This window comes from Phodopus roborovskii, unplaced genomic scaffold (genome assembly GCF_943737965.1).
Source record: "Phodopus roborovskii unplaced genomic scaffold, PHOROB, whole genome shotgun sequence".
Lineage (NCBI taxonomy): Eukaryota > Metazoa > Chordata > Mammalia > Rodentia > Cricetidae > Phodopus > Phodopus roborovskii.
Window position 1 is genome coordinate 1,264,349 of NW_026126459.1, and position 14,217 is coordinate 1,278,565.

Genomic DNA, 14,217 nt, shown 5'->3' on the forward strand with positions numbered 1-14,217 from the left:
TCTGAGTGGGTGGGGCCAATGTCCAGAACTCAGGCTCCCGGGGCACAGGTCTTTTTAGCTGCGTGCACAGGTTGTGCCACCTGGTCTTGACCTCCTGCAGCTCGTGCGGACTCAACTCTCACGCTGGAATGAATCTCCCTGACGTTTCGCAGCAAAGGAGCCCTGTGAGCCATGAACCCTCACTCAGCTGGCCCCCGACACCAGATGCCCTGAGGCCTTCACCCTTCCCGCACCCCGTGCTACAAGCCCTCCACAGTTTATCCCGTATGCTGCTCTTCCCAGCCTACTGGTCTCTGGACCAGTTGCTGGGGTGCTGGGCACCAATGGCACGATCCAGCAGCTTGGGGTGGCTCAAAGTTCTGGCAGGAAGTGGGGCTGCGTTGCTATCGCTAATGGTAGTTGGCCTACCTCTGGCGGTGTTTGGCCTTGTGCTCTGGCTGCCCCTACAGGTCTGGCGCCGTCCCTTCTGCTACCAGCCTCCTCCTGCCTGCTGGGTGTGGCCACAGCCCTGGCACCCGCCTGCTGAGCGCGGGCGCTGCTTTGTCTTTTTTACTGCCAATATATGCCTGCTCCCTGATGGGCTGGCACGCTTCAGCAACCTGTCGCACAGCCAGCAGCGCGCGGAGGCTATTGGCACAGCACTGTTAGGTAGCCTTCGAATGTCGCACTATTGGGCTACCGGATGCAGCCAGTCACTGCCTGGGGTGCCTGGTGGTGTGCTGAGGGCCACAATACCTATGGGTCTGGACTTCGTGTGCCTGCAGGAAGTGTTTGATCTCCGTGCAGCTCATCGTCTTGTGCGCGTCCTGGTGCCAAATCTGGGTCCAGTGCTATACGATGTAGGCACATTTGGCTTAGTGCCTGGGCCGTACATCAAGGTACTGGGCAGTGGACTTCTACTGGCCTCGCGCTACCCGCTGCTCCGTGCCACCTTCCGTTGCTTTCCTAACGCTCGTGGCGAGGACGCCATGGCCTCCAAAGGTCTACTATCCGCTCAGGTATTAACAGGTTGCAATGATCCCTAGCAGGGAGGGTAGGCAGTGGATCTAACAAGCAGAGAGCTGGAACTGTGGGTGGTGTTGCAGGCACAACTGGGCATCCTGGACGGGCGTCGTATCGTGGGATACCTTCATTGCACACATTTGCAGGCACCTGTTGGTGAGCTCTGCAGGAGGGGTTGTTGGAATGAATGTGGGCAGCCCCTCTTCTCTCCTGTGAAAGCAGCAGGCCCCTAACCTCACCAACGCTTTTGTCCCTACGCCCCAATGTTTATTTTCTGAACCCAGACATCCCAAGAAATGCCTGGGTGGGTTTACAGATCAGGGTATGGTCTTGGATCCCCACTCTGGGCTAAGTCAACCTCAACTATCCTCTTAGAAGATGGGCATGTTCGCTGCAAACAGCTAACGCTGCTGCTGGAATGGGTAGAGGAGTTTGAGGCTGAGAGCCGCCAGAGTGATGATGCTGTAGCCTTCAGTGTCCTCCTGGGAGACCTAAACTTTGACAACTGCTCAGGAGGTGAGAAGCTGGGCCTAGGTGGAGCCCAGAGACTCAGCTCTGCTGCCTGCTGAGAACAGTTTTCTTATACAGATCATGCAAAGGAGCAGGGGCACCAACTCTTCAGCTGTTTTCAGGACCCCTGCCGGCTAGGCATCCGCCAGGAGCAGCCCTGGGCCTTGGGTACTGTTTCTGTGAATGAAGGCAGGGAGAGCTGGTCTGTGAGAGGTCAGCAGGGCTGCTACTGATTTCTGCTCTCCATGACTTCACAGGGACGATTTTGAGCACTTCCACGCTACACCACAGCATTGCCAGCTCCCCAGAGATGTTACGGAGGTAAGTCTGATGGCACCATTAAGCAGGTCAGCTGGGAGGGACTGGCCTAGCCTTGTTGATTCTGTCCCTCTCTTAGGGCCCTGGAACAGGAAAAAGGGCGCCGCCTCTACCTGGCTGGACCCCCTAGTGGAAGTCACTCAGGTAAATCCTGGCAGGGCCGGCGCCTGGACTATATCACCTACCGCGGAATTCCTGACAGTCGCCTGAGTCCAGTAAGTGCCTGAGCTGGGGTCAGCTGGGCATGATCAAATTGAAAACAGTTCTCAATCTGATTCCTACCCCGCAGGATGTGGAGCAGGTGACTTTTAGTACTGCGCTGGCGGGGCTCACAGACCACTTAGCTCTGAGCCTGAAGCTTCAAGTTGTGTGTTCCTGACGCTGGCACACAGACAATCAGCTGACTAGCGAGAAAGACCACCATAAGGAGACTCCAAGGGTCTTTATTGTAGGGTTCTCACACGGCTTCCTGGGCACGGCGGTACTCATATACACTGCCGCGCTCTGGGAAGGCTGCAAATAGCGGGGGTGAGCCTGGTGGTGGCGCTGGGTCCTCCGGGTCTCCATAACCCCCTCCGCCAGGGGTGTGAAGGCAGAATACGTCCTGTGAAGAAGAGCAGGTTCAACACAGGTGTAGCCTTGTCTCAGTAGGACAATCATTTGGGGTCACAGAGGCCACTACCAAATTAAAATTTTGCATCTCTGTTCACCACACAGACTGTGTCTCTTACCCCGGGGTACACAGTCACAGATGTCTTCCCTCCCAAATTCACCGTTCGCCCATCCTTTCTGATTAGAAGGTTTAAGCCTCGTGCACCAGGCTCTCCCCCTACAGGAGGAAGAAACAAGAAGCTGGGAGTCAAGGCAGGCAGGAGCAGGAGATGGGGAGATTGGATACAGAGGTGTGGGCAAAAGAGGCCAGGAAGGGCTGGGGAGCCACCCACCATGGAGGCCATAAGGCTGGAAGGCCCGACGCTCGGTGAGCACAGACAGCAGCGCCTCTTCCCGAAAGACCAGCTCTCGAACCACACCATCACCTCCCCGGAAGCGGCCCCGGCCCCCAGAGCCTGGCCTCAGCTCAAAGCGGCGCAGAATAACTGGGTACCTGTGCAGGTGAAGGGCCCAGCCCAGATGAGTGGGTACTCATCCCCCAGACCAACTGCCTAGCACTGCGACTGCTCTGCTCACCTGCTCTCCAGAACCTCCGGGTCCGTGATGCGTGTGTTAGTCATATGACTGTGTACACCACTGCGACCATGCCAGCCAGGTCCAGCGCCCGTACCACCAGCCACCGTCTCATAGTATCCCATACGGGCGTTGCCCAGGGTCACATTGTTCATGCAGCCCTGACAGAAGTAGGGAACAGTATTTTGTTAATATGGGCATCCACCCCAGCACCCTGTTTTCCAGCAGCCCCCAGACCTTTGCTCCACTACACCTGGGAGGCTGAACAGGCCCCAAAAGCACCCAGAATGACGTCTACTACTCGCTGAGATGTGAGCACGTTGCCGCCCACCACTGCTGCCTCTGGGGATGGGTCCAAGATGGAGCCTTTGGGAATTATTACACGCACAGGAGCCAGGCAACCCTGGTGAATGAAAAGGGTGGGTTGGGTACCACTTAGATTCAGATAAAAAATCCAACCACTGTTTTATTGGGGTTCATTTGTTTTCAGGCAAACTCCGGGTGACTCGGGGTCCACCTGCTGACTTAACCCCTACACACCCCTACACCTGTAGCACACCCCTACAAACCTGGTTAAGTGGGATGTCACGGCCCACTAGACAACGCAAGCAATAAATGAGAGCAGACAGCGTTATGGCTCGTGGAGCGTTGAGATTGCCAAACACCTCAGACCCAGAACCGCTGAAGTCAAACACTGCACTGCCCTACCCAGGAGGAAGAAAGGTGTGGCTATCAGCAACCGGACACACCCCAGAGGCCAGTGCCAGTGCCCTCCCCACTTCCCTCACATACTAACCTGACTCAGGTTGATCTGAACACGCAGGCGGATAGGAGAGCCGTCATCCATGTGATCCTCTGCAGATACCTCCAGAGGCAGGCCCCGGGCCTGCCGGGAGGTTCCAAAAGCCCGAAGCATGTCTCGAACTGCTAGTTCAGCATTTGCCTAGCAGGGATAAGGTTCAGCCCAGCCATGCCACCAGCAGGGTGGCCCAGATAACTTGAAGCAGCCACAACACTACCCCATGTATGCTCCTATTCCCAGGCCCACCTGAATATAGCCCATATAGGCCTGCACCACATCCAAGCCATACTGCCCGATCAGCTCTCCCACCAGCTGGATGCCCTTCTGGTTGGCTGCCACCTGGGCACGAAGATCTGACAGGTTGTCATGCAGGTTCCTGGTTCCACTACAGCCAGAGATCTTGCCTGGTGCCCGCAAGGCCTCTGTCACCGCTGGATAGACAGGGTCACAACTGAGTCACCTTCCATGACCTCAGGAAGAGTTGCCTGTGCTTGCCTGTTCCATACCCACAACACACATACTGAGCACTGGGAGCACCCTATTGACCTTCCACCTCCCCTGTTGGAAACTCCTGGACTCTGAAGATGTAGGCTCCATCTTGCTGAGACCTCTTCTATATCCCAGTATCTGGAGCACCTTTGACAAGCGGCAGTGACAATGACTTCGCTGGAGCTGGAGGTGGCTTGGGAAGCTCATCCATCTGCTTTTTCTAGGTCCCCCTCTACACCTCACAGGAAAGTCAGTCTCCCTGACAAACACACCACATGTGCCTTGTCCTGTCTGCCCTATGTCCTTCCCACTCCCACTGGCTTCCTAGTACTTCAAGAATACAAGACACCACAGGATTGGAGACATGGCTCAGCAGTTAAAGAGCCCTTGATGTCCTTTGAGAGGATCCATGATCAGTTTCCAACACCCACACAAGGGGGCTCTTAACTGCCCATAATGCCAGTTCCTGAGGATCTTATACTCTCTTCCAGTGCACATACATGCACTCTGGGAAACACATACACATGCACTTGTTCCTGTCCTCTTCCTGCAGTTTCTACATCTAGACAAGGCAGTGCTATCTAGCCCAGAGACTATACCACACCAGGGGAAACCCTCACTTTCCAGTCTTGGTCATGGACTTCTCTGAGGTCTACTGGCCACTTGTACTCTCAGCCATGTGTTTAAAACTTGTGTCTCCATGATCCACCTCAGCTCCCAATGATCAAGGTTATTCTATGTATCTGTGACACCCAGAGTGCCCTGTTGCTCTGTTACTCCAAACCTCTACCCTGACCTTATCACCTCAACTCCAAGAATTTCTTTTTGCGTTCTCAGAATCCTATGGCCTTAAACAGGGCTGTCTTTTCCAGTGCCTCCATCTTGCCTGCAGCTGTCTATGCTGCTCAATGCAGTTTCCTTCTGTAGCTATCTAACTCTGACCCTACAGTCCCCAGGTTGTATCACTTTAGTTCCCAAACAGTTCCTCCCACCCTCTACCACCTGGGTATCCACCATTTTTGAAGGTGAGTGCAGCTGTCACATCTGACTCTTCTGCCCACCCTCAGGGTCAATCTGCAGGTAGGTGTGCAAGCAGACCAGTATAGCTCCAGCTGCCCCACTGCCCAGTGACTGAGACCCAAACCCAGACAGAGTTCCTGTATCCTTGATACTCCATGTAGCTTGTAACAGTTGCCAACCTTGAAGCTAAAGTCTACCTTGGGTGTCTTAGCCAATTCCCCACCCCAAAATCATCTTCAAAGATGGTCCAGGCATAAGTCATCTCAACTCTTCTGTATATCTGAGATGATTTACAGCTGCCCTGAGAGGTCACCACTTGTCTTTGCCAAGCCTCAAGGCAGGCCTGAGCTGATATAGCAGTATACATCAGTTGTGTATCAGAATCCTGCCCAACCTGGTTCCTGGTAGCAGCAATGCATCCTTGCCTGCTGAATCATCACTGTACCCCTTCTCCAGCTCACCTTCTTCCTGGAAGACGCCTCCCTGGACCAGTTTGAAGGACAGAAAAACAGCACCCTCCTGTTGCAGTGTGGTAGAGTGGGGAGGCATAGAGCCTGGCGTGATACCTCCAATGTCTGCGTGGTGCCCTCGGCTAGCCACATAAAACACGGGCCGTGTCTGGCCTGGCCAAAACACCTAAGGGGTGAACAGCAACTGTCAGTGGCACCAGAAACTTCTGCCACTCTGATAGTAGCCAAGGTAGCACTCCTCACCCACCGGTGTGATAACAGTCAGGTCTGGAAGATGGCTACCCCCTGCACTGGGGTGGTTGCTGAGCAGCACATCACCAGGATGGAGGTCAGCTCCTAAGTGCTGAATCTGAAACCAGGAGACAAACACAGAGTGGAAAAGGAAAGTGAAGTCATGGGAAAGGGAATGAGCAGAAAGGAAAATGTCACTGTCACCACACCTGGAACTGTACAGTCTCTTGCATGGCGCCCAGGTGCACAGGAATGTGGGGAGCATTGGAGACCAGGCCCCCATCTGGCCCAAAGAGGGCACAGGAGAAGTCAAGGCGTTCTTTGATGTTGGTGGAAATGGCTGTGCGTTGTAGGATTCGGCCCATCTGCTCTGGGGGCACAGAGTAACCAGGTGGCCCCATCATCCACATGCATCACTCCAAAAAAGAGGCACAGGACCCCCATGGTCAAGACCTCCTGGGCCCCAAGGAAGACCAGGGTGGCACATACCTTCTTAAGCATGAAGGCTGTAGTCAGGTATACATTAGCTTATGAAAAGAGCATTCTCTTTCCAGCCTGCCTGGGACCTCTCTTCAACTTTCCTTCTTGAGTGATGCAACAAGAACCTGGTTCCCAAGCTTAGACCCCTGAGCTCCTAAAAGCCTATGGCCTGACTGTGAACAGATGAGCTCACAGTGGATGCATGCCTGCTTCCTATCCCTAGATAGATGAGGGTCACTTGACTCCTCATGAGAAGAGGAAAGTACCTGCCCTGTCCAAGGCCTGCTCTTGCAGCATGGAGTACAATTTAAAACCAAGGTCATACTCCCCACCCCCAACCTGCAAGGATCCTGCCCTTCCCCCTTGGCACACTTGCCAGGTTACTACTTGTAACAAGAGCCAACGTTACCCCATGTGTCTGTACTTTTGCCTAGGATGCAACCCTCCCCCCCCACCATGTCCTACATCACAAATGCCAGTGCTCCAAAGAGGACAGCAATGTTCACTCACCAGCGATGCTCATGAAGCGGTGTGAGAAGATAGATAGCTGGATGGGGTCGAGCTTGGTGCCTGCCATGCTAGGTGCCTCAGCTCCCACAGAAATGCGGATGTCCCCTGTCTCAGTTACCTCTGCTTGGCAACCTGGTTCTACGAGGATGGTGCTACGGGCAGGGGACACAGAAGAGCTACAAGAAGGCTGGCCACAACCTTCCCTCAACCAGGGATGTCATTACTTCATGCCAGGAGATACCCCAATGATGGAACCTCTGCTGTGAAGGGTCCTGCAATAACCCTTCCAAGGCTATAACCCAACCCAGGCTTACCTGTTGTTGTCAATGATAAGGCAGGGCCCCTGGAGCTGGTGCCCATAGCCCAGCTCTCCTAAAAGGTACACGGGGGTCTCCTGATAACCCCCCTCAAAGTAGCACTGGGTCACCTGCAGAGGGTATGGAATGAGCTGGGCTTCTAGACCATCTTTCCCGAGGCCCCTCAACATGGCCAGGCCTCCCCATTAGCTCTTGTCCCCAGGTCCTGAGGATGCAGGAGGACCGGCACAGCAATGCCTCCAACCTTGTCCACCCGTGGAGGTCCAGTCTGGGCTTTGGGGGTGTCCTCCAGCCGAAGTCCACTACGGCCAGTTCCCCTCACTCGCACATCATCTACCACCACCGGCCGCTCAGGAATGATGAAGCCAAACTCTCTCATGTACCTGCACCCACCATTCCAAGGGAGCAATCAGAACAAGGCAACCAGACCCGCAGGCCACATGCTGGGACTCACAGAAGGGCACATATACCTCTCAACAAATGCTGCTCCAAAGTCGCCAGCACGGGGTGAGCGGGCTGTGGCTGGATGCTGATGGGAAGACACCATTAGAGCACAATCAGTGCCTTGATAACGAAGATGCAGGAAGCCCTCAGTGCTGATCTGAGACCTGCAGGAAGAAGATTGTGCTACTTACCCAGTGCCTTTTGAGGATGTCTGCCCTGCTTCCTGGGGCACAATGAAATCATTGCCCTGAAGACCCAGGAACATCTGGGAAGACATCCAGTGGTCCACCACCAAATGGGTGGTGGAGATAAAGGGAGATAAACCCTGTGTCCAGTGGTCCATGAGTCTACCTAGGGAAGCCCTGGGCCTGTAAGGCCTCCACACACTGCTCCTCCAGGCGACTCAGTCTCTGATCCAGTTGCATAAAGGTTTCAGGTGTGTAAGACAGGGAACAGGGCTCTTGTGCTTCATGAACCACATCTGCCAAGGCCAGTCCCAGTGCTGACAGCAGCCCGCTGTGTCTGCAGAGACAGGTGGCACAGAAATGTGGGGACACTCCTCAAAGCCAACTCTCTCAACTAAGAGCACATACCCATATGCAGACCCACCTGTGAATATGCACAGTGTCCATACCCAGGGCCCGGGCAATGGCACAAGCATGCTGCCCACCAGCTCCTCCAAAGCAAGCCAGCACATGGGCTGAGGGGTCATGGCCTCGTGCCTAGTGATCCAGAAAGGGTCAATAAGTAGTCTTTCCTACCCTGGACAGCCCTCCACCCCATTCCATTTCTTTTGGGCTGAAAGAGTATGGGAACATGGCTAAGACAGACAGGTGATGGTGGGCAAAAGGGGGTATGGGCATACCTGTGTGAGAGCACGGATAGGCCGGCACATGGCTTCATTGGCGACACGCACAAACCCCATTGCCACCTCCTCCAGACTTAGTGGGGAAGCTGGGCAGGGTCCACTGGTCAAGAAGTTGTTGACCTCAGTGGCCACAGCCTCTAGAGCCTTTCGGGATGCCTCTGGGGACAATGGCTGGTCTTCTCCAGGCCCAAAAATGCAGGGGAAGGAGGCAGGCAGCAGGCGACCCAGGACCAGATTAGCATCTGTCACAGTCACAGGACCCCCTGGGAAGCAGGCACAGTTGTGTATGGTTTGGAGACTAGAGGAGCAAACCAGATGTGTGCAGCAGGGATGGAGACAAAAAGAGTGGAATGGACCTAAAGAACCATGAGAAGAAAAGGCCTGGCAGGGCAGAGGAGAGGCTAGCTCTTACCTTTTCGGTAGCAGGCAGGACCTGGGTGAGCACCTGCTGACTCTGGCCCAACCACAAAGAGGCCAGACCTTGGGAGATAAAGGACTGGTATCAGAGGTGGGGAGCATGGAAAAGCTGAGAAGTCCCAACTAAAGAGATATGTGCTGCTGGGCAGTAGTGGCGCACACCTTTAATTCCAGCACTTGGAATGCAGAGGCAGGCAGAACTCTGTTGTGAGTTCAAGGCCAGCCTGGTCTACAGAGTGAGTTCCAGGACAGCCAGGGATACACAGAGAAACCCTGTCTCAAAAAAAAAAAAAAAAAAACCAAGAAAGGAGGGGTGGGGCTGACCTGAAGAAGAGGCGGGAACCCCCACCAGCTGCCACTGTGTTGATATCCAGCTGGGGGGCCTGGAGGGTAACACCAGCTGTGCTAGCCTCAAAGACATGCTCAAATTCTCCAGCATAGCGGCTCACATCTGTGGATGTGCCTAATGGGGGATAAGATAGATGCCAAGAGTCACCCAAGACCTGCATCCCCCAGCTTCACCCAGCTAGGCAGCTGAATCTTCCCTCACATACCCGCTTTAGCCTTCATACCTCCCATGTCAAAGCCAATGACAGGCTGGCCACCTTCCAGCTGGTAAGTGGTAGCTGAGTAGCCAACCACACCGCCAGCAGGGCCAGAAAGCACAGCCCGGGAACCACTGAAGGCATCCATGGGTGCCAAGCCACCATCAGAGCGCATGAAGAGTACTTGCACATCCTGTGAATGGGGAGAATGGAGAGTGATGTGCTATGAGAGTTCAAGGCTAGAGTCTGGGGCAAGACAACAGGCCTTACCTTTAGCTGGCCCTGGAAGCCTCGGCTGAAGCCCTGAATGTAGCGCTGGATGGTGGGAGTAAGGTAAGCATCAGCACAGGCCGTGTGCCCCCGAGGAACAATACGTACCATGGGCATGGCTTCCGAGGACAAGGACACATGTGTGAAGCCCAGCTCCCGGGCCAGTGCGCCCACCTGCTGCTCATGCTGGGCCCACCTACAACAAGAACCCAGGGTACTCTATGCATCCCACCCAAAACCCTTCCAGCTTCCTCTGGGCCAGGCCTCTACCCATGTAGCCCTCACTCACGTGTAAGAGTGCATGAGTACCACTGCAAGGCTACGGATGCCCCGAGATAAAAGCCCCTCCAGCTTCCCACGCAGAGCTCCCAGATCCACAGGCTGCTGTATCTCCAGCAGGTCCCCTGTACGACCTGAAACAGCCATTCATAAATTGCTAGGCTGTGCCTAGCCCAAGAACCTCACACAGGCTGCCAGCACCATGCGTACCTTTGACAGGAGACCCGGCACCTGGTTCTCCATGGTACAGCACCACTCGCTCCTCAACCTCCAGCACCTCCTCGTACAGTACCTCTGGCATGGGCACAGCCTGAGGGCAGGCAGAAGCTTAGAAGAGAGCCAGGCCTGAGCGGGCGGGGCAGTGCAGGCAAGGGGAGAGTCCCAAAAAGTGAGGACACAGTCAAAATGGCTCAGCAAGACCCACCCAGGCTTCTCTCTGAACCCAAGCACTTAAGTGGGGTGGAACCAACCACCCTTCCCCCAGAGGGCAGCTGTCTCCAGGAATCCAAAGGTGAAGTCTCTAACCCCTCATCCTGAACAGTGCTGGCTTGGACTGGCAGAACACTGCGCACCTGCTTGGAAGGTATAGGGACATAGGGTCCTGCAAGCAACACTCAGATTTCTTTATGCCTATCATCCAGTGGACTTAGCCATCATTGCTTCACAGCCCTCCCCACAAGGCCTTTGCTGGGAAAAGGAGGAAGAGCAGTGCACAAGTTCTCCTAACACCCAGTTGGCATGCGAGAGCTCACCAGGTCAAAAAGGTCTGGCCGGGCCTGGGTGCCAATATGCAGCAGGTCTCGGAAACCCCGTGTCACAAGCAGTGCCACCCGTTCCCCCCGTCGTTCCAACAATGCATTGGTGGCCACTGTAGTACCCATGCGGATGCTGGCAATGCGACTGGTGTCTAGTGGTCGGTCTCGAGGCAGCAACACGCCTCCCTCCTGGAGACCACATGGTCAGTGTGAGACCTCAGGCTGGGGTCTCCCTCACCCACCGCCTTTGCCCTGGCCTACCTGCTCCAGGATGCGGCGGATGCCCTCTGTGGGTGCATCTGCATAGTTGGCAGGATCCTCTGAGAGCAGCTTCAGGACACGCACATGCCCTCCTGGGCACTGGGCAAAGACATCTGTGAAGGTGCCACCACGGTCGATGGCAAAATGGAAGCGCCCTTCTGGGCTGCCCATGACAGTGGGGCTGGAGTCCAGCAGTGGCTCTTCAGTTTGTAATCCTGGGAGAACTGAATAAAGAGCCTGTCAGTCAGTAGGGGGTCTAGTTTCTAAACAAAGGTTGGGATGGCAACCGATTCTAGGAGGTGCTCTGGGGAAGAGCCAGAATAGCTCTAGGTTTGGTAGGAGCTGCAGGACCAAGTCACACACGGTGGCTTGAGTTGAAGTCAGAGGCAGACAAGGCCATCTGCCAGCCCCAAGTCTCCACAGCACCAGGTCTGAGAGTCCTGGTGCCGATGGAAAGCCAGGTCCTGGAGTAGAGGTAGAAGGGCCGCTGGACCCTGGAGCCTTGTTTTTTAATGCTGCGGGAGCTCGGGTTCTTTCAGCAAGACACCTGAGTTGGAAAGTGAAGGTAAGAAATAGTTCCACTTCTCGCTTTGCTCAAACTTCCGGGCCAAGCAAGGCCTTAGGACCACTGGAACCCTACAGAACTGGTACAACGGTGGGGCGAGGCTAAAGCCTGGGAGACCGGAGACAGGAGACTAGGAACAGCAGAGCCCCAAGTGGGAAGTAGAGAAGGCAGTAGCTGAGTAGCTAAGGACTTCTGCACAGACCTTCACCTGCACAATCGGCTCGGCTCGGGAGTTTCAGCTTGTATTCTCTCCTGTTGTGCTTCCCGCAGGCCCTGCCCCCACCTCGGGGAGGGGCCTGTAGACCGGGACACACACACACACACACACACACACACACACACACACACACACCCTGCACCACCCCCAACACACACAAGTCTGGCGTGCCCTCCAGGTTATGTAAGAGCGGGCCGGTCGGAGCTGGAGCGCCTCCGCCTTTGCCAACAGCGATCCACTGAGTGACTGAGTGGCCCTGCCTGCAAGGGCGGACTCAGCACTTTGTTTCAAGGGCACCTTGGTTCCGGGAGCTGCTGAACCGCTCTACATGTTCTGGTTCACCGAGCGTGGGCTCCCTTAACACCCATCTTCAGGTCTCTGTGTAACTGGTTGCGCCCTAAAGTAGCAATATTTCTGATGTACTAAGACTGTCAAGGCTGCTCCCCGGCATGAGATGGGGTGGGTGGAAAGGGCCTGGCAAGGAACAATGGAAGATAGGAAGACCTAAAAGGGCCTCCTGCCTCCGAGAAAATCTTATTTCAGCTGGAGAAGTGGCACAATGAACAAGAGGCACACATCCCGCAGTCAATTCCACAGTGCAACCAGAACTGTAGTGAAACCAGCACACATCTGGTGTCCCCCTCTCGAGGAAGTCAGGCTCTACATAAGTAGCCAGCCCTTAAGTGGACCTAACTCTAAGGAGAAGTGCACTGTCAAAGGAGATCCCAGGACAACCTGAGCTTATAGGCAAGGAGGGTGGGTTGTTTTTGTTTGTTTTGTTTTGTTGTTTCCTCAGGGGTTTTAGCTCCAGGAAAGCAGATCCTTCTCACTAGGCCAGCATCTCTATACTTTTTGTTTGGTTTTTTTGAGACACGGTTTCTCTGTGGCTTTGGAACCTGTCCTGAAACTCTGTAGACCAGGCTGGCCTCAAACTCACAGAGATCTGTCTGCCTCTGCCTCCACCTCCCAAGTGCTGGGATTAAAGATGTGTACCACCTTTTTTTGAAACAAATAAAGAAGCCTGAGTGGTAGCTCAGTGGTAGACTATTTAGTATACAAGAGGCCCTGAGTTCTATTCCTGGTATGTATAGAAAAAGTGTGTGTGTGTGAGTGTGTGTGTGTGTGTGTGTGTGTGTGTGTGTGTATGAGAGAAAGAAAGGGCACCCAGAACCAGAAGTCCTCCCTCAAACTCCCTCTGCCCTGAAAGACCCCTCTAGTACCCTTTTTCCTCTGCATCAGCCTCACAGCCAACTGGCTGACACTTTAGGGCGTTTGCACCAATGGTTCCCTTAGCTTGGAAAGCTTTCCCCCAACCTCATGACTTTTACTTCATTCCAACTCTGTTCCATGTCACTTTCTCAGAGGTGTCATCTCCTCTCTCCTGCATGGCCTTCCAAGAATTCATTCCACCCTCTTCCCTGGGAGTTGGCTCCATCTCACTCTACCTACCACCAGCACCTAACAGGGAACTTGTGTGCACACACTGAATGAGAGAGTTCTAAAAGATGCCTGTAGCTCACCTCTCTCAGCATCCTTGAATTTGATTGTCTTACGCCTGGGCAACCGGGGATTGGAAGTCACTTCTGCCAGGAAGCTGGAGCTACAGAAGCCCAGGCTGCTGCCCCTGCTCCGAAGGACTAGCTTCAGCTCTTGGTTCTCCTGGATGAGCTGTACCAGCCGCCGTAGCTCTTCATTCTCCTGTGCCAGTCGCTGGATCTCCTGCCGCAGGCCCTCATAGCTGCTGAGAAGGGACATGCCCAGGAGCAGGCACAGCAGCTGCCCAGTGGTTAGTGGGCCGGCCAAGAAAGGTAGACTGCCATTGTGAGGTCAGCATCTGACCCCTGCCTCTGCATTCCAAGACTGCCAAGGCCCACTCTCCTGTCTGCAGCAGGTCTCATCTGATTTCTGGCTCTGAGGCTTGGACCAACTGAGATGCCCAGACACTGACAAAGGTCTTTGGATTTCTTTATTAAGCTCTTCCTGGAAAATAGCATTTTCTCTGTCCCCAATCCAGCTTAGGTGTGTTACAGGGAATAATTCAGGAATCTCTACCACTCACCTGCCACGGGCACTGACTACAGCCCCCTGGCCTCCATGTAAGATTATAGATCTGTGCAAGTGGGTGTGATATCTGAGTCCAGTGGTGGTACAGCATCGAAGGAAGTCAGGGAGAATGGGTGTTAGAGCTACCCTGAAAGAGTGGGTTTGTGTCTGGTTTCATCATAGATCGAATTGGAAAGCAGTGACCAGGGCAGGTACAGC

At 54.5% G+C, this 14,217-nt stretch overlaps 2 protein-coding genes across 2 annotated transcripts; one reads left to right on the forward strand and one right to left on the reverse strand.

Moving 5' to 3' along the window:
* Positions 1-2: 2 nt before the first annotated feature.
* Positions 3-2,542, forward strand: LOC127225689 (sphingomyelin phosphodiesterase 5). The gene is made up of 7 exons (XM_051189202.1): positions 3-998; positions 1,086-1,158; positions 1,378-1,518; positions 1,591-1,680; positions 1,770-1,833; positions 1,910-2,045; positions 2,120-2,542. The coding sequence occupies exons 1-7, from the start codon at positions 129-131 to the stop codon at positions 2,207-2,209; spliced, it is 1,464 nt and encodes a 487-aa protein (XP_051045159.1). The 5' UTR covers positions 3-128; the 3' UTR covers positions 2,210-2,542.
* Oplah (5-oxoprolinase, ATP-hydrolysing) lies at positions 2,258-13,746 on the reverse strand. The gene is made up of 27 exons (XM_051189201.1): positions 13,476-13,746; positions 11,174-11,397; positions 10,910-11,101; positions 10,368-10,467; positions 10,168-10,291; positions 9,879-10,074; positions 9,636-9,801; positions 9,388-9,526; positions 9,059-9,126; positions 8,644-8,909; positions 8,388-8,500; positions 8,130-8,300; positions 7,805-7,942; positions 7,579-7,717; positions 7,332-7,444; positions 7,018-7,169; positions 6,237-6,397; positions 6,044-6,145; positions 5,788-5,962; positions 4,064-4,248; positions 3,812-3,958; positions 3,585-3,719; positions 3,269-3,418; positions 3,019-3,176; positions 2,775-2,935; positions 2,562-2,659; positions 2,258-2,434 (listed from the first exon to the last, which is right to left on the reverse strand). The coding sequence occupies exons 1-27, from the start codon at positions 13,708-13,710 to the stop codon at positions 2,288-2,290; spliced, it is 4,155 nt and encodes a 1,384-aa protein (XP_051045158.1). The 5' UTR covers positions 13,711-13,746; the 3' UTR covers positions 2,258-2,287.
* Positions 13,747-14,217: the final 471 nt, after the last annotated feature.

Coding starts and splice junctions, on each gene's coding strand:
- LOC127225689 (XM_051189202.1), top strand. CDS start 129: ATGAATCTCCCTGACGTTTCGCAGCAAAGGAGCCCTGTGAGCCATGAA. Junction 1,519..1,590: donor CTTTGACAACTGCTCAGGAG/GTGAGAAGCTGG, acceptor TTTCTTATACAG/ATCATGCAAAGGAGCAGGGG. Junction 1,834..1,909: donor TCCCCAGAGATGTTACGGAG/GTAAGTCTGATG, acceptor TCCCTCTCTTAG/GGCCCTGGAACAGGAAAAAG.
- Oplah (XM_051189201.1), bottom strand. CDS start 13,710: ATGTCCCTTCTCAGCAGCTATGAGGGCCTGCGGCAGGAGATCCAGCGA. Junction 3,177..3,268: donor GGGCCTGTTCAGCCTCCCAG/GTGTAGTGGAGC, acceptor TACTTCTGTCAG/GGCTGCATGAACAATGTGAC. Junction 2,435..2,561: donor CTGTGACTGTGTACCCCGGG/GTAAGAGACACA, acceptor TCTTCTTCACAG/GACGTATTCTGCCTTCACAC.